The 19,563-nt window shown below is 36.5% G+C and overlaps 1 protein-coding gene across 1 annotated transcript; it reads right to left on the bottom strand.

Moving 5' to 3' along the window:
- Positions 1-204: 204 nt before the first annotated feature.
- Positions 205-1,134, bottom strand: LOC149177233 (uncharacterized). The gene has a single exon (XM_089421700.1). It carries the CDS (start codon positions 1,132-1,134, stop codon positions 205-207), a length of 930 nt encoding a protein of 309 aa, XP_089277826.1.
- Between the last annotated feature and the right edge of the window lie 18,429 nt (positions 1,135-19,563).

Raw genomic sequence — 19,563 nt, forward strand, 5'->3', positions numbered from 1 at the left:
ATCCTCTCTATTTGCTGACGGTTCCTTGGCAATACTGCTGAAGTGCCTCGTTAGTAAAGCCGCTATGTCTTGGTGATTCTTTAAAGTTTCACCATTCTCATTCTTGAGTTCCAGAATTTTATTCGTACTTCTGTAATCTAGTGTAGATCTGTGAAAAAATTTGGTGTTCTGCTCACCCTCTTTAAGCCACCAAATCCTGGATTTCTACTTCCAAAGAGTCTCTTCCTGCTGACAGCGTGTATGCCACTGACCAGTTAGAACCCTTTCCTGCTCTGCAAACTCTTCACTGTTGTGCCCTGAAGCCCACGCTTTGTGAATCTGTTCCAGTTTGTTTTCTATCAAGGTTTTTTCCTTAAAGATATCTCCAAACTCCGTAATGTTCCATTCTTTGATTTTGGCTTTTGTGTACTTTAGTTTCTTCTGAAGGTTGAACATTTTGGAACCCCCTCCAATCACTGGTTCAGACCACCATTTCTCTACCAGATTGAGGAAGTTGGGGTGATCCAACCAAAATTTTTCGAATCTGAAAGGTTTATTCCTGGGGGTACCATGGATAGCTGCTATTAAAGATATTGGCCAGTGGTCAGATCCTCCACTTGGAAGGATATCTGACTCAACTAGAATACCATTCATAATGATGCTCTCTGAGATGATAAATATGTCCAGACGAGAGGCAATCAGCCTATCTCCCCCTCGTCTATTATTCCATGTATAAGTGCCACTCTTAGGTGGGATATCCACCAGTTTGGCACTATCAATGAAATTTGTAAATAATTCAGCATCCCTGCTAAGTTTTCTTATTCCCCCTTTCTTCTCCAGAAGAGTGGTTATCATGTTAAAGTCACCCCCCACGATGCACTTGGAGTAAGGATGTCTAGAAATTAAACTTGACAGAGACTTTAAAAAAGTTATTTTATCCTCTATCTTCTGGGGTCCATAAACATTTATACATAAGAAGGATTCAGAGTTACCTGTGGGCTGGGCTTCCACGGCTATAAAAGCTCTGGTTTCTTCTACTAAAATGATTTGAAGCACTCTTGAGTCCCACAACGTGACTATACCTCCTTCTCGCCCCTGACTTTCTACTTCCATGTAGTTAAGGTGGTTTCCAAGCTGCTTTTTGATGTTAGCCATGCTTGTATTACTGCTTTTAGTTTCTTGAATGAAAAAGATATCCAGCTTTTCATTCTGAAATTTTCTTTTCAAAATTCTCTGCTTTGCTTGGCTGTTTAGCCCTCTTGCATTCCATGATATGATTTTCATGATTAACTAGAAGAATTATTGGTAAAAAGAGAAGGCATCTAGAGACTTCATCTTCCCTGAGTTTATCATTAATATTCCAAGCTCCTGCAAAACTTCATCACTTGTTCTCCTTCCTCTCTTCTTTTTTTGCTTAGATCTTGTTGAGTTGTGGAGAAGCCTCTTTGGTGGGTTCCCAGCTCCTCTTGCAATACCTAACTTTCTACTTTGTCTTTCTAACTCTGCTTTTTGCCTCACAATGAATAGCTCATTGACCTTTCTGATTTCTTCTTCCGGCACATTTTCTATGCCTCGAGATTTCTTGTTCTCTACCATGACTGGTAGGTTCATTCCTTGCTTTGCTAGAACTTCCTCCAGTTCTAAATCATCGCTTCCTCCATCGCTTGTGAGCATATCTGCATCCTCCTCAGGTTCTTCTGTTTGCTCCTTCATTTGGACTTCGGTGCTTATCATGTTTTCTTCTGTTTCTTTTGTAGTTTGCCCTGTACTATCGATTGGCCCACCATTGGAGGTGAGAGCTTTATTCGGATCCTCTGAGTCTGTGTCTAACTCTAAGACTTCAAAGGTATTCCTGTGGTATCCTCGTTCTATTTCTATTCTGTTTGCTCTTCTTCAGTTGGCTCTTTGTCTTATCTTGGGTTTTACAAAGTTATCTCTGCCTCTGTCTGCTTGCTCTGTTTTAATGACTTCTTCTTGTTTGTTCAGATGACATTCCCTCATTAGATGTCCATGCTCATGACATTTTCGGCAGCGAAAAGGAATTTGTTCATAATCTATTGCTTGGAAGTATTCCTCATCCCTGTACTCTAGCCATAGACCCTCATGTAGAGCCCCGGAGGCATCCATTTCCACGCATATTCTTGCACATGAGGTGTATTTTCTTTCTATGGTCGCTTCTGAGGCCTTGACAAAAGTACCCAACCGATCCCCAATTTGTTTCAATGCTGAGATACCCTAGTAGTCAATGGGCAGAGAGAACAGCCTTATCCATAATGGTACCTGAGTGAAAGTTTCCCTTTCTGGAACAAAATTTGGTTTCCATGGCCGCATGTAGAGACCCGCTGAAGCTAAGAAATACGGGCCTCCATCAAAAATTCTGTCCTTGTCCTCTAGGTTGGTAAAAACTACAGTAAAGAAGCCTTTTGCTCCTAAGTGTAGTTTCACATCGCCCTTGGGTTTCCAGTGTTGTCGTATCCATTGGCATAGAGCTCTTTCAGATGGCCATAAACCCATAAACTTGCAAATGACTACATGCTCTGCCATGTGTTCTCGATAAGCTTGGATCTCCGGATCTACTATGACAACTCTTAGGGTCTCTGCTTTTTTAGGTTTGCAGGTTCCGCTCGCTGTTGGGTGGTTGCTGGGGTTCGAGCTGGTTTCACCTTCCGTTCCTTCTTTCCCCTGGGGGTCTTCCTTTTGTTCCCCCTTCTCCTTTGACTGCTTCTCATTATGATCCACGAGTCTTTGTCCTGTTGTGGTATTTTTTCCATTATTCACCAGTCCCTCAACTTCTTTTTCATTGATTTGAGGGTTGCTGCTGGGTCCTCTGCCCTCTTCTTGTTTTTTCTCCTTGTTTTTCCCGCTATTCTGCTTGAGTCTCTCATATCCTGAAATTCTGACTCCTTCCTGCGCTGTTAGTTTTTGCTTCTGCATGACTATTTGTTTGAAAGAAGGGGTCCCAATGGACCCCTCGTTGACCATCTGTAGGGTCAGATTTTGTCCCCTTCTGAGCAGAACCGCTAGCCTCGATCTATTCGCTTCCAGCTCTGTGTCTGTAACAGTGCCCAGAAACCCTAATCTCAAGGCGCCGCCATCGCTCCTGCTCAAGTCACCTTATAACATGATACAAGGTTGTAAACAAATAAAAATATAAGTAAAGTGGAGGTCAAATTAAATATTACTTAAGTTAAATAAAGTAAAACAATAATTTTTATTTAATTTTAATTAATATTTAATCATTATCATAAATAAAAAATATCATTTTAATATATTCTTTTATTAATTGAAAAATATAATGTATTGTTTGTTATATGTTATTTTAGATATTTTTTAAATAATGTGAAATGATCATTTTTATGATGATGATTAGCATCCACTCAAACTACATACTATCAAATACTAACAAGGTAAGAGAATAAACATATTTTTTGAACATTTTATTTATGTGGTTAAAAGGAAGTGAGAGAAGCTTTCCTAACTCACCATAATGTTATTGACTTAAAAGGTCAAAAAGATTGGTAGTATGACCAATATTACGAAAATTAGAAGAAATATAGACATAAAATAGATAATATAAAACATAGTGCTTTTAATCTTCAACCCTATCAATATTGAAAATGTATATAACATCTCTAATAAATAAATCTGAGATAAAAAAAAAAATTAAGAAACAATAACCATCCTATAATTTATATATATTTACACATATAGGTCCCTTTTTAATTAGAGAATTTTTCTAACTATATTACAATGTATTAATTGATTGACCACCTTGCGATATTCCATAATTTTGTTTCTATTTATTTATTTAGAAGGTAACCGTATTAATGTTCGTACATTCAATTACACTATCAAACTTACCTTGATATGAGTCAAGGGCCCTCCCTAGCGCGCTTGAGGCTATAATTGTAACATTTATCTATGGAAATATGTACCAAAGTTTTTATATTGTTTGGGGACTATGCTCCCTAGCCCTCTGCAACGAATGGTTTTACACTTTAGTCCTTATTCTGGAATGTTACCGTAACATAACTTTGCAAACCTTTCATAACATAAAAATATTTTTTAACCATTGTAAAAGAGATCAATATATTATAATTTCCTTACACAATTTCGCATGCACTAACTATACGAGTCATCATTGCAATTCTTTAAATTTAATTATGTTTGCAATTATTTTAACTTTAATTATGTTGTTATAAGATTCTTACAACTTAATTTTTTTTTAGAAAGAATAGTTGTCACTCGGTAGTAAGGATTGATACCTATGTAACTGTGGTTAAGCTCCAAACCCTGAGAAAGGGTTTCTCCCTTAGTAAGAATTCTCTAGAATGTTTCATGTGTAAAACTATCAAACTTTCTAGAAACGGTATGATGTATGATCTAGGGTTTCTATGCGTTGTGACAATATGGACAGTTCATAAGGGGAAGGGTGGTTGGAGAAACTACCCTCCTCCTCTCCCCATGCTACTCTCAACATCATTGTCCAATTATCGGCGTGGAGCGTTATCTCTGCAACCTGCATTAGCGTTTGGTGTTCAATGGTTCTTTTTCAACCCTGAAGGCTACCATTTCGTTGCTATATCGCGGTGAGGAGTTGCTATACTTGAATTTATTCCAATCCTTTAGTTTTTCTATGTGTAGCACCTGGATTTTTAACAAAATTACAGGCATATTCCAAGTACATCTACCGCATAGATTTTTCGGAAATTCTTAAAGTTGAGTTCCCTCATATTCTATTGTTAATTCCATATATGAACATTGCCTCTCCGAGACAAAATGATTTACCTTATTATTAGTCCCTACCTACGGCAGCACAGGGACTATAGTGTTCGCTACAGTGTTGAATTACTATTAATTCTTTCATTGACTATAAATTTTTAGTTTTTAACCAAAGTTTATTGTCTGTAATTTGGCTGCAAAATTTTTTTAACCGAACTTTAGAATTTACCCTCTTATTGCAATCATCTCTTGCCCCGATGTGATTTTAGTGAGGGTAAGTTATTTTATACTAAGGTTTTCAAAACAAAGATGGAGCAAGTGATTTTACGCATCGGGCAAGTTATTTTATGCAAAGTTTCTCAAGCGTCTCTTGCCCCAATGTGATTTTAGTGAGCGTAAGTTATTTTATCCAAAGGTTTTCAAAACAAAGGTGGAGCAAGTGATTTTATGCAAAAAAATTTCAAACATATCCACCTTACACTTGTCACCATTGGGTTTACAGTTGTTGCCATCTCTCTTTATAGATCTTCATTCCATATAATTCATTTCGCCGCCCTCCTGCCCCCTCTTGCCCCTCTCCATTCTCCATTCCATTGGAAACATATTTTTCATCCACTCTTCATTCCAAAATATTACTGTGTTTTAGGAAGGACCACAATGATTATCCACTCTTCATTCCAAAATATTAACGTGTTTCAGGAAGGACCACAATTATTGCAGAAGCTTGTGGAGATATTTTTGGAGTTTAAGTGGGGTAGTTCACTTGCAGGATGGAGAAATTATGGGTTCCACTTATGAGATAGTGGTTTTAGCGATTTTGGTGGGTAAATCTACCATGTTATTGGGTATTGGAGCAGCGAAGATTCCGGTGATTCTAGTGGGTTAAAGCTACCATGTCATTAGGTATTGGAGCAACGAAACTCGGCGTTCTGGACAACATCGAAAGATGATTAGAGAAAGCCATTTTGCTGTCAGTGTCTCTACTAAGGGAGAACTATCTTTGCTACCACATAAACTTTTCAATTTGCCTTGAACATATTCATATAGTGAAATGCATTGGAACTAGGTTGCAGAAGTTGTTCTAATTGTGGCATCTCACAACCATCATCACAGAGCTCAGAAGTTGTTCTTGTTCTCTTCAATGTAGTTTTGTGAGCACTGTAATGGCTGGCAATATTTGTAAATCGGCCGTGTCTCTAAGATATCCATAAGAATGGGTTCATTTTCAATCGAACAAGTTTGGCAATGAGCACCAATTAACATAAATAAATTCAGGAGAAATCCAAAAGAAATCCTCCCCAAAAATTTCTTTAGGATTTCAGCTACTTAGCAGATTGTCTATTATTGGAAACTTTGCATGCTACTAATTTGTTCCATTAGAGATCGGTAATTTTTTGTAGATGTTACTTAATCTGGTTAGGGTGATCGATAAAAGTTTAAATCGTAGATGAAATAACCAAATAACCTATCTAGTGAAGTGGATGGGAATTTTTCTATACTAGGTGGCAGTGATTTGATATATGGTAATTATTTGGTCCATAAAAGTTTAAATCGTAGATGAAATAACCAAATAACCTATCTAGTGGAGTGGTTGGGCATTTTTCTATACTAGGTGGCAGTGATTTGATGTATGGTAATTATTTTTATTTGTTAATAGTGCACCAAGTGAACCCCAGCCTGGGTAGATCAAACCACATCTACCTAGATGCCTGTCTCCCTGGTTTTTCACTGCCCTACCGTTGGGTGTACTAAATTAAAAAAAATAGCCAAAATATAGGTCCATGACTAACGTTAGTCAGTCAGGTCCATCGACCAGCTTCTGAACATCGGTGACCCTATAAGGGGAAGGTAAGGGGTAAGAGTTTCCAGTTAACTTTTGTGCTTAATCTGCTGAATAGTTTTCCAAATAGATGGTATTTTAAGTACTTCACTTTCAACGCTTTGTCTTGGAGAACATTAAGTTCTCAAAATAATTGAATCATAAATTTTTGTGGGCCTGAAAGAAGTCAAATTTATCAGTCCTCTCCCTGCATGTGTGGATGAAATTCAATCTTGTGGTGTGAATTATAGTTCTTAAAAGTCCACCCGAATAGAATATACAAGTTTAAAATTTGTAAATATTTAGTTGTAATTCAATATGACCAAATACTTCTCTTAAAAATAAAGAAACTCAACAAAAACCATCTCTTGCATACATGATGGTTGATATAATAGAGGCATTTTAGCATAAACCGTAGATTCATGGCTTCTCCTAAAATAAAAAAGATAGAGTCAGATATATATAGTTTTACATTGTTGCACATCGTATGGTATTGGGGGCAATCTGTATTTGACAAAACCAGAAAACTAATCTCTCAAGTTGTTGTGACCATCAACAACGCCGCTTTTTATTAGTGTTAGCAATAACATTAATAAATGGGGACCCTTCTAAAAAATAAAAACTTAGCACTTAAGATTTCCTTTTTGTTTTCAATAAAACATGATATCAAAGAAAAGCTCCCAACAATATGAATTCCTACCTTTTCATGCTTCATGTGCATAAAAAAACGTTATAATTGTTAAGCCTCCTTACGAAAAGCGCTATACAACCACAAAGCTAAGAAAACCCTTGTAACTAGAAAGTCTTGACTACTAAGCAGAACTTTAATAAACCTGATCTTTTAATGATAAGCATCGCATTGCAAAAAGCGTAACGATGGGCATCCTTTACAAAGAAACTCTTCAAAATGCGAAAAAGCGAGAATGCGAGAATGTGAGATCGCAAGCCTTACAAACTCATCGCATATCACGGATTCCATTGACCTCAGCACCACTTAATGTAAAAATGCCCAAATATTTCGAAATGTGATAAAAGCTTCTCACAAATTGCATCTCGCAGCCTCACGATGAAACAAATGGTTGTTAAAGATAATAGGTTTTGCGATATTGCGAAGCAAAACAAAAAATCTCTTTATCGCAGATCTAAGGGCTTAGAGTTCAATGATAGTATTTTTCGTCATTCGATGCAAGAGTTATGAGCATTAAATGTTAGCTTAATGGTCCATTGATGGTATTTATTAAAAACGAATCAAATCTAGTTTAAAAGACCATTTCACATAAGGTGATATCTTTGATATGATTTTAAAAATTAAAAGCTTTCCCATCACCTTATTGTTGTTCATTATTCACCATCATCTTTATAGTATCTTTGTTCTCTGCTTACTATTTTTAGGAGCAATACACAGAAGAACACACCGAGTGTAATGGGAAAGAAAGGAAAAACTCCCGCATCTGAAAAATCAGAGATGACTCCGTTATTTACAGACACCACTTGTACCAAGGAATTAGGGATATCTACATGGGAAGGCATGTATCGACTATTAGAAGAAGAAAACCCGAGAGTTATGAAGGTTACAGTCATGGCAGATGGACGTGGGTCATTTGAACCATCACTAACAGAGCTTGCATGCTTCTTTCTGCACCGTATTGTAGCAAGGCCAAAGACACTCCCTTACACAAATATGGTAAAATGGATTATAGACCATGCTGATATATCCGAAAGGGAATACAAGACACAGAACTAGGAGGTCATGGGGTCATTTACCCCAAGTATTTGAGTCGTATGTATTACCTGCCAGAACCTAAGTCCAGTTATAACGAACAATTGTGGAAAAATTCGCCAAAGAGAATGAGGATTTGCCAGACTGCACAAAATGTTGGTCCGCGAAGGAAGAACCATTAAAGAAGGATAAAAATGGTATGTATGCCACTGGCTCCCTCACTTCTCCCTATTGTTTTGTTGCTGCAATGTTATGTAGACTATTTGGGAAGCCAGATATCAATAAGCTTTCATTAGAATGGTTGCCTTTATTGGATGCGGCCACCAATGCCACCATAATGGATTGGGCCCAAATTTTATCAGATAATCTAGCTTCTGCTATTTTAAGTTATTGAACTAAAAGAAGTTTTGATCAGAGGTTTTACCCTCCATTCTTTTTAGCTTCCTACATCATGGATGCCATTTGTTTCATCTCTGATTTCCCTATCACAGGGTGGAAATGGAAAATACAGAACCCTCTTCCTATTCAGGGTTATCACAAGGAACTGTGGGAATCCAATTTCATCCCACATTTCTACAAGATTTTTCATGGAGTAATGCTTCCTATTCATAAAATTCTATATAACAAAGACGCCCCAAGATTCTCCCCAGAAGCTGAAATTGACATTGTCCCTGTGGGAAGGTGGTCTGGGGAGGAGTTTTTCACATACATTACGGTATTTGGGAGCATTTCTTCACCTCACGTACTTCCTTTGTATGTCCCCGACAAACTAATGGCTCGACAAATAGCTTACCAGACCTGTGGTATTGGGGGAATGAGTAGAGAACTCAAGAATTCTAAGAAGGCCATTTGGCCTCAATTGCCTGTAGTCTACGAGGCTTTTGCATTATTTGATTTAGGGCATGCTTTTAAAGAGGTTGATAATATGATGAGTCTACAACTACCAAAGTTCCGAGCGAGGCAGTATGATCCCTTTGATGTTGTAAATTTTTTTACAACGATGGTCAAAATAAAAGTGTTTACTAAAAGAAGGTGACATCTTTGATGATGTCTTTCAGCAGAAGAGAACTCTTAGAGAGATTCTACATATGGCACAACTTCAGTTTGACCAAGGAAAACCTCAAGAGTTTAATCATTACAGAGAACAAAGATTGACAAATGTCCCATTGGACAAATTGCGCATTGAACCAATAAGGGAGCCCACTCCCAATATTAGCATAAGTGGAAGTTCAGGAGAAGAGAAGTCCAATTCAAAGTCTGAAAGGGAATCAACTGAAAAATCTGATAAGCAATCAAAGAGTGAACATAGCAGAAGTGAATGGTCAATCAAAGATACAACTCATTCCACAGAAAAGCCTGATCAACAGGTTTTATCACTAAAGCAGACTGAGACTCCCGCTCCCCTTGCAAAGCCAACAAAGCCAGTTATGGTAGGTCTAGAAAAGGAGTGGGAAAATTTTAATGAACTAATCAACGACGAGGAACAGAGTTCAGGGCCAATAATAAACCCAGGGGAAATAGCCACATAGATGATAATAGAAGAGGTTATTAATACTCAAGACACTGATCATATTCCTGTTGCTTCGCCGTCTGAAATTGTACTGAAAATAGAGGAGATTCCTTCTCTGGATGTATTTTATAGCCTACAAGATAAGGTTGTTGTCAGCAGACAAAAGAAGAAACAAAAAATAGACACTGTACTCTCCCTAGAGGCTGAACCTTTGGATTTCCTGTGGCAAGAACCAACTATCGATCCATCGGAAAACCTAACTAGGCTCTCTCAGATCACAGGAGCATATGTTTCTGCAACCATTGATAAAGCGTCAAAAGTTCAAATGCTATTAAAATAAAAGGAGGATAAGATCCTATTTTTGGAATAGCAACTACAACAGGCCAACATTAGCAGAGAATCAAAGATACAATTGGCAAAGCTCCAGCAGGACTTCCCGCAAATGCAATTAGATTACCAAAACGATCTGGCCAATAAAGAACAATAGTTACAGGCCACAATAGAACTACATAAGGATGACCCTAAAATTGAAGAATTCATCACAGAAGCCCTTGCCCTCAATGACCAACTCTTACAACAGGAAGAAATGCTTTGCCAAAGGATCTCGCAATGGAATTCCCATTGCGAAAAAAGTGATAACATTACAAATCAAGTCGTAGATTTACGACTTGATTATGATTTAATTTTTAAGAAGGTTTCTGACTTTTTGAATTGGCAGAAATCAGAGGAAGGAAAAAGAGAAAAATTGCTCAGGATCGATGAATCCTAGAAAGAAATGCTATTTTCAAAATGGGATGCACATCTCAAGGAAGCAGAGCAAGCGATGGAGGAGGCAACAACAACAACAAGCAACGCCATCGATTGCATCAACAAAAATCTGCATACAACAAATTTAATATTAGAGACCACTCCAGGATTCCTCCCAAAGGCATAGCAGCTTCAAACTAGGTGGGAGAAAATGGTAGAGGAAAAGGCAGAGTCAATTAAATGGATAAGCAAGTTAAACTGGGATACTTACTGGTAGTTCCTGGTAAAACCACATAGCCAGTGTATGACTCTGAAATGCCTCATAACGTCCACTGAGAATATAGTGCCAGCACTTTCTGATTCCGTATTCGTAGGTCAATTGAAAGTCGAAGTTGGCCAACCGACACTCTTGAAGCCCATGCTGGACATTTGCATCTTAAAAGAACAAATACATGATTTAACATAGATACAGTTTTAGTTTGATTTTAGTTCTTTTTTTTGCTTAAAATGAGTATGGTCATTTTGAACCTCCACATCTACTTTTGTAATAACTATTTTTAGATTTTAGTTAGTAGTATTTCAACCCCTCTCATGCATTTAGAGAGGGGTCCAGAAATTTGTCAAAAACAATTCTTCGGAACATTCACTTTTGCCCCCACTGAGAAGGTTTTGATAAATGAATGGAACAAGATTTATTTATATCTGAGTTTGATGTCTGCTCCTGAAATGCACTTCTGTACTCTTAGTGGATATTGAATTATTTGAAGATAAATCTATATCACTGAAGCTCATGAGTAGAACCTATTATCAATGGTACTTTTGTCTCTTAATACTTTTTGCTTATGTGCCAAGTGATATATTATTTTCAATTGTTTATATATGAAAGCGTGAATGTGCAGTTATCATTTTTGCACTTTTGTACAACGATAACTATTCTTTTTATGCTAAGTGTATGAATGGATTATTATGTGATGTGTTTATCATAATTGTTTCGGATAATTTCTTATACGAAACAATCATTTTTAATGGATTCCTTTATTGTAGTGATTGAATGATTTTCATTACCAATCGCTATTGGAACTTATTTTAGATTGCATAAACAAAGTGTTACTCCCAAGATAGTTTAAAATTAGATATCTTCCTTCATTAGAATAAAATTTCATATGTTAGTTAATAGATAGATTAGATTTAGAATAAAGAATTCTCCCATAAACCTTTAAAAAGGAAAACATCATCCTGTTAGCATATCATCATAGACAAATTGGGAAATTGGTCCCATTACCCCCAGTCGAAGCCACTATCCCAAACAGAAAAGGAGTTGCTTTCAATGTTTGGACCAGGTTATTATCCCCCTTGTTGTAGACCCGATTTTCTGGTCTTCAACATAGTTGGCGCTAGAAGGAGGGCTTGAACCTCCAAATGGCAAGCAAATTTAAATCCATAACCCATTCTGAGAGTAAATCACCCTCAACATCTCCCCCGACTTCTCCATCTCACTCTGTGTCTCCAAATTCTAAGCAAGAAGTTGAGAAAATGACAACCGCTGCTAAAAACCTGAACATATTAGATAAATCCACTCCTGAGCCTCCTGAAGTTCAGTCTTTAATTCATAAACTTCAAGGATTTTCCATATCACCACAGAAGTCTGAATTATCTCAAGCTAGCATGACTTCACAATGCATTCCTTCCCATCCTCTCACCAGATTACAGAGTGAAAAGCTTGGTATTGAACCAACAGAATTTCCTCTGCCAAAAAGAAAAGATCAAGGAAGACACCGGAAGGGTCTGATAGTGAGACTCTTTCATCATCATCATCCATTTCATCTAATCCATTGCAAAGTCAACCATCCACTCCCCAACTCCATATTGCTGTTCAACAGGGTACTGGAACTTCAGCATCGTCTTCCCAACCATTTGCAACTTCATCTGCACTTTCCTTTGTTAGTATCTCAACAATGGAGCAGAGACCATGGAACAATCCAGGGGTAGTCACAATGCCTGTACCCTTAAGTCAATTGCCAGCTCATCTCGAAAAATGGCCGCCAAAATTTTAACCCAAATGCAGGCATACTGGCAGAAGAACACATAAACAACTTTATGTTGTCAATAAACTTAAATGGAGTTACTGAAGAAGACGTTGTTGTTAGGCTTTTCCCATATACCTTACAACGAGCGGCTGGGTCCTGGTATTTTTCATCACCATCATGATCCATTAATAGGTGGAACATTTTCCAAGAGCAGTTCTTGACAAATTTGGTGATGATAGGTCTACAATGATATTAATCAATGACCTCCCAAACCTTAAAACTGAATCAAGAGAACCTATCAAGGATTTCAACTTGTGATTTAATAAGCTCTTAAATAAGATCCCTACTACATCAAAGCCTAGCGAAGAATTTCGAAGTGAATGGTACATATCTACCTTACCTTCGAATATAGCAATATTTGTAGATAAGGCCGCCAAGCCAACATTGTCTGAAAATATGAAAGAAGCGATAGCGATGGAAAAACGTATCCTTGCTATAGAAAGAAAAACGTTGTAGATGAAAGAAAATCTAAAAAGGTCACTTTTAAAGATGACCCTAAGAAAAAACAATCAAATGACCCATTCGACTAGGAAGGGTTACAAAAAGTTTTAAAAACCATGTCTAACGAAATGGTTGATATTAAAAAACAAGTGGGAGAGACCTCTTCTAAGAAACGTTATAAGCTTTTCAAAAGGAATCCTTCAACCGATCCGAAGCGTCCCAATGCTATAACAAATGCAGAATCAAAAGGAGAAGAAGAGGAAGTTTTGAATGAGGAACATACTGATGATGATGAGGTTGTAGAACTATAGGGAATGTGGGACTTCATTCTTCCAGATGAAGAAGATCAAGATTCATTACCCATCACTATGAGAAGCAGAAATCAACTCGATTCTCCACAATATAGTTCTAAATAGAAAAACCCAAGCCCAACTTCTAAAGATAAAGTCGTAGGTAAGAAATCATCACCAAAGGCGACTCAGACAAACCTAGTACAATTTGATTCAACAGCTCCATCTAAAACACTTATCATTTCTGACAAGATGGAGTATAATATTGTTGAAGACATGAAGAAGACTAGGGCCAACATTACTTTTCATGAGCTGAGTAAATTGAAGCATCAACATAAACTACTTTTTAAAGAGATGCATGTAGTACCTGTTGCACCTCTACCTGTCGCTGTAATCTCACAAGCTACTCATGAAATGGGGAGACCTCCAACTGGTATGTCAAATAAATTCGATCCAAATGACATTGATTTAATTGGAGGAAGGTCAAATTCTCATACTACTCCATTCCTCCTTACCTTTGAAGTTTTCAATAAAAATTTGCATAACTGTTTGGTAGATTCTGGTGCTTCATCTAATATTTTGCCTAAGACAGTTTGTGCAAAGTTAAATGTCCAACCTCAAAAGTCTGCAGTACGTATAGTGTAGCTGGATCGGTCTCAAGTTGAAGTTATTGGTAAACTAAATCAAGTGACCATAAGTCTTTAATCGAATCCAAATGTATGTCAAGTCGTTGATATCCTCGTTGTAGACATTCCTGCATTTTATGGATGAATTCTTAATAGGGATTGGTCAGAAAAGATTCATGGTTACTTTACAACCAACTGGTCACACATGTGGCTCCCTTACAATGGTAAACCAAATCCGATAAAGGTTGAGCGAGAAAGACAACAAAAGTACATAGTAACATAGTTAGAAGGAGAAAATGAACCTATAGCGTACAACAATAATATAATTGGAAACTATTTTGTTGACTCATTCTTAGGGAATTTCAATGCTCATGCTTCACCTTTTTTAGAAAATTCAGTTTTATCTCAGGTAGAAATTTTTTCTCAAACATATACTTCTAAATGCATTAATTTTGTAGATAGGCCTGTAAATAAATCTTTGTTTTGGAAATTATTTTTCGACGGTTCTAAGTCTAATGATGGAGCAGGAGCAGGTTGTATATTAATTAGTCCAGAAGGAGAGAAAATCATGCTAACCTGTAGACTCGAATTCGATTACACAAATAATACTGCAGAATATGAAGCTCTAGTTCAAGGGTTATACAAGGCAATCGGACTTGACGTCAACTATTTACAAGTCTTTGGTGACTCTAAGATTGTTATTAAGCAGGTATGAAACACTATACATTATCGATCAGGTCACTTAAAGCATTATCAATCATTAGTACAAGACTTGATTGCACACTTTATACCATTTAATATTTCATCCATTCCCAGACTCCAAAATGCTAGTGATAACCTCTTGGCTAATATAGCTTCCAAGCTCATTCCCTCAGAAGACTATAGTCCAGATAGATTCTCAATTGAATTGATCTTTAGGCCCTCCATCCCGGATAATGTTACCAACTGGAAGTTTTTAATGATGATCCTGATATTGTAAGTTTTCTGACTTCAGAAGGCTCTTACAATAATCATATAATTGATGAAGACCAACATGAAAAGCAGTTACAAGAAGGAAACACCAATAATGCTATACCCAAATCTGTAGTCAAGTTGGAAGACCTTTATGACTTAAAGGACAGATTCAAAAGGTACACCAATTAGTGAATCTAGGAACTGACATAAAGCCACAAAATATCAACTTAGGTCTTGGTCTAACTCAAGAGGAAAAATCAGCCTTCATTCGACTTTTGAAGCGGCATAAAAATGCCTTTTCGTGGAATTATGATGACCTCAAAACTTATGATACTTCAATCATACAACATACAATTCTGATGATCTCGGACGAGAAACCAGTCCAACAGAAGCTGAGAAAAATCCATCCTAATCTGGAAAGCCAGATTAATACTAAGCTGAATAAATTATTGAAAGCCAAAATTATCTTTCTTGTCCAAGATCCTATATGGGTTTCCAACCTGGTACTAGTCATAAAGAAAAACAGAGACATTTGGATTTGTATTGACTTTCGAAATCTCCACAAAGCCTACCAAAAGGACAATTTTTCATTACCCCCTATGGAACAGATATTACAATCAGTTGTAGGGTCTGAATTGATGTCCTTTTTAGATGTCTTCTCAGGATATAACCAAATTTTAGTCCATCCGGATGATTAATTGAAAACGACATTCAGAAGCAAATGGGGCACATATGCATATCAAAAGATGCCATTTGGACTGATTAATGCTGGCACCACATTTCAAAGGGCCATGGATATTGCATTTAAAGGATTAGTGAATAATTTAGTGGTGATTTACTTAGATGACATAACAGTGTATTCTAAAAAATGTAGTAATCACCTCAAAGATTTAAAGCAGATCTTTCAACATTGTCAAAAGTATGGGATCTCACTTAATCCAAAAATGTCCTTTTTTGCATTAAGTGAAGGAAAGCTTCTCAAATTCATAGTGTATAAATCTAGAATCCATATTGATCCAGATAGGATTAAGGAGATTTCCGAGATATCCTTACCCCATAACAAAAGAGCAATGCAATCCTTCCTTGGTCAAATCAATTTCGTTAAAAGGTTTGTCCCCGAATTCTCAAGAATTGTGTCACCTCTCCAGGCGATGATCAAGAAAAACTCTCTCTTCAAATGGGGTCAGGTAGAACATGAAGCGTTCAACCTAATTAAACAAGCAATTATAAATGCCCCATCTCTAGTGACTCCAAACATTTCTGATCCCTTCATTTTGTATACATTTGCCTCTAAGAAATCATATGCTGCAATACTCATGGAAGCCAATCAAGAGAAAGAAGAAGCCCCAATTTCCTTTTTTAGTTCAAACTTTCAAGGTGCTGAATTAAATTACTCTGACCTTGAGAAAAAAGCTTATGCTGTTTTCAAAGCGATCAAACACTTTATACCCTTTCTTCTCAAGACCCATACAAAAATAATAGTGCCATTTCCAGCAGTAAGAAATCTTTTGGTGCAACAAGATGTGGGTGAAAAGAGAGAAAATTGGGTCATGGCCCTATAAGAATATGATACTGAAATCAAGCCAGTAAATATTGTAAAAGGTCAAGGTTTTTGCATGATGTTGGCTGGAGCATCACATATATCATAAATATCGTCCCCTGATCATGAGGTACAAATGTATGAGGTAAGCCTAAATGATATTGAATCAAGATATGCTGACATCATGTTTTACCTAAAGAATGGATATGCTCCTTCACATTTGAATCATACAAAGAAAAGAGCCCTAAGATTTAAAGCTAAGCAATATCAAATTGTAAATGATGTACTCTTTAGGATGAATTATGATTATGTTCTTTTTAGATGCCTTGAGAAATCTGAAGCTGAAAAAGTGTTGCAGGAACTTCATGATCGACTAGAAGGTGACATTATGCAGGAGATGCGACATCACACAAAATATTGCATGCAGGCTACTACTGGCCAACATTATTTAAGGATGCACATAGCTATGTAAGAAGGTGTCAGATTTGTCAAACTGCTGCTGGAAGATAGAGGAAACCATCATTGCCATTGCAACCAGTCAACATCGATCAACCATTTGAGCAATGGGGATTATATATAGTAGGTGAGATTGTTTCTCACTCTTCTAAACAGCATAAGTATATCGTTACAGCTACCGATTACTTTACTAAATGGGTAGAAGTAGTTCCTCTCAAGATTTCCAACTCTGAAAATATCATCGATTTTATAGATCAATTCATAATTACCAGGTTAGGCTTACCTTCCAGTTTAATGTTTGATAATGCATCATATTTTTCTGGTGATGCTATGACTGAATTTTCGCTAAAAAGAGGTTTTAAACTTAACTATTCTGCAAATTATTACCCGCAAGGGAATGGGTTGGCCGAATCAACAAACAAAAACTTGATCAGAATCATTAAACGGACTATTGATCAAAGTCATAGCAATTGGAACAAGTATTTGATTTACGCTCTTTGGGCATATTGAATAACTCAGAAAACTTCAATTAACACTTCTCCTTTTAATTTAGTTTATGGGAAAGAAGTGGTTCTCCCAACACACCTAGCTATTCCTTCCTTAGCCTTAGTTCAGTTCATTGAAGAAAATCCTTCCTCATCCCTGCAACTAAGACAATTACAGATTCTTAAGCTAGAAGAGGAATGAGAACAGGCCAAAATTACCCATGCACATCATCAACAATTAGTAAAGGCTTCTTCTGATTCAAACCTAGTATCTAGAAAAGATTTTCAGCTTGGAGATTTAGTATTGAAATGGGATAAAGCTCATGAAGAGAAAGGAAAGCATACTAAATTCCAACAGATGTGCCTTGGACCATTCCAAATTGTCGAAATCATAGGTCCATGAACTTTCATGTTGCAAGACTTAGAAGGGAAAAGAGATTCTTTACCTGTTAATGGGTAGATTCTTAAAAAATACTTTCCATAGAAGATGACCTCTTCTATTTTTGTAAATTATTATTTTAGCTTATTTTTCTTATTGATAATAAAACAGGTTGAAAATGTTTACCTTTTGGTTTCCATGAAAAAGATTAGTGTCTCTTGTCAATTTTGTTTTTCGCTTGTATAAATGGAAGTGATTAGGAAAATTAGAATTTATTTTTTGAAAAATACAATCAAGTGCTATAATTCTGAAGGTTTTACTTGTTCTTTTGTTTCAACATTACAAGTTTTGATTAAACACAACCTTTAGGAGGACATTGCTTCATATCACTCATGAAAAGCATGAAGAACAGGACAAAGATTCTCTACAGAAAAGTTACTTTTAAAAACTCTACAATTGTCGTCCAGAAGAACTCTTAAGGAGCCAATGACTTCCTCCCCACTTTAGGAAATTGCAAGTTTCAAAGAATAATCCAGTTATGCGCTATAAACTTAAAGAATAAGAGGTCTCATCAACAGCTCGCTTATCATGATCATAAAGATTATAACTAACTGACATTACGAAATTGCATACCAAAATAGGGTAATGGCTTGAGATTATTTCAATCAAAAGACAATGGGTCTCATCACGAGCCAACTTGTTTAGTTAAGTTATAAATAAAGTGAATGGCACTGTCAAGTTTGGCCACCAAACCAAGGCATTATTCTTTAAGAATTAAAATAAAAGAAAAAGCAATAAGTGTAAAATGAGGATTTATGTTTCAAAACTGCATGCTTCTTAAGTAGGACACTGGATCATTGTTGGGTAATAGGTAACCCTATCGAGGCTATGAACACTTGCTGGCAGCAGAGGCTCTACCTACGACAAATGAGTACATCTAAAATTGATCTGCAGAGATGTCTTTGTTTTTATCTTTATAAACCAAGTAATGACTGATATAAGTACAATGACTAACCTTGGGAAGAAGATAATTAGAATTAAGATAGATGGAACAAGATGTTGTTAAAAAATAGCACTGTGTACCTTATATTTCTACAATAAAGTTTGATTTTCTAAAACCATTTCTATTTTAGAAGTTTTATAAAATTCAAATACTATTAGAGATAACCGATTCTTTCAAGTGAATCACCAATTGTTGTGACCATCAACAACCCCCCTTTTTATTAGTGTTAGCAATAACATTAATGAATGGGGACCCTTCTAAAAAATCAAAACTTAGCACTTAATATTGCCTTTTTGTTTTCAATAAAACATGATATAAAAGGAAAACTCCCAACAATATGAATTCCTACCTTTTCATGCTTCATGCGCATAAAAAACGTTATAATTGTTAAGCCTCCTTATGAAAAGCGCTATACAACCACAAATCTAGGAAAACCCTTGTAAGAGGAAAGTCTTGAGTACTAAGCAAAACTTTAATAAACCCAATCATTTAATGATAAGCATCGCATCACAAAAAGGGTAACAGTAGGCATCCTTTACAACGAAACTCTTCGAGATGAGAAAAAGTGAGAATGCGAGAATGCAAGATCACAAGCCTTACAAGCTCATCACATATTGTAGATTCCATTGACCATAGTGCCACTTAATGTAAAAATGCCCAAATATTATGAAATGCGATAAAAGCTTCTCACAAATTGCATCTCGCAGCCACACGATGAAACAAATGGTTGTTAAAGATAATAGGTTTTGCGATATCGTGATCTGTGATATTGCGAAGAAAATCACAAAATAGCTTTATCGCAGAT

The sequence above is a fragment of the Pinus tabuliformis genome, chromosome 4_1 (genome assembly GCF_031772625.1).
Source record: "Pinus tabuliformis cultivar Carrire ecotype Pingquan chromosome 4_1, CPIR1, whole genome shotgun sequence".
NCBI lineage: Eukaryota > Viridiplantae > Streptophyta > Pinopsida > Pinales > Pinaceae > Pinus > Pinus tabuliformis.

Coding starts and splice junctions, on each gene's coding strand:
- LOC149177233 (XM_089421700.1), bottom strand. CDS start 1,134: ATGGCTAACATCAAAAAGCAGCTTGGAAACCACCTTAACTACATGGAA.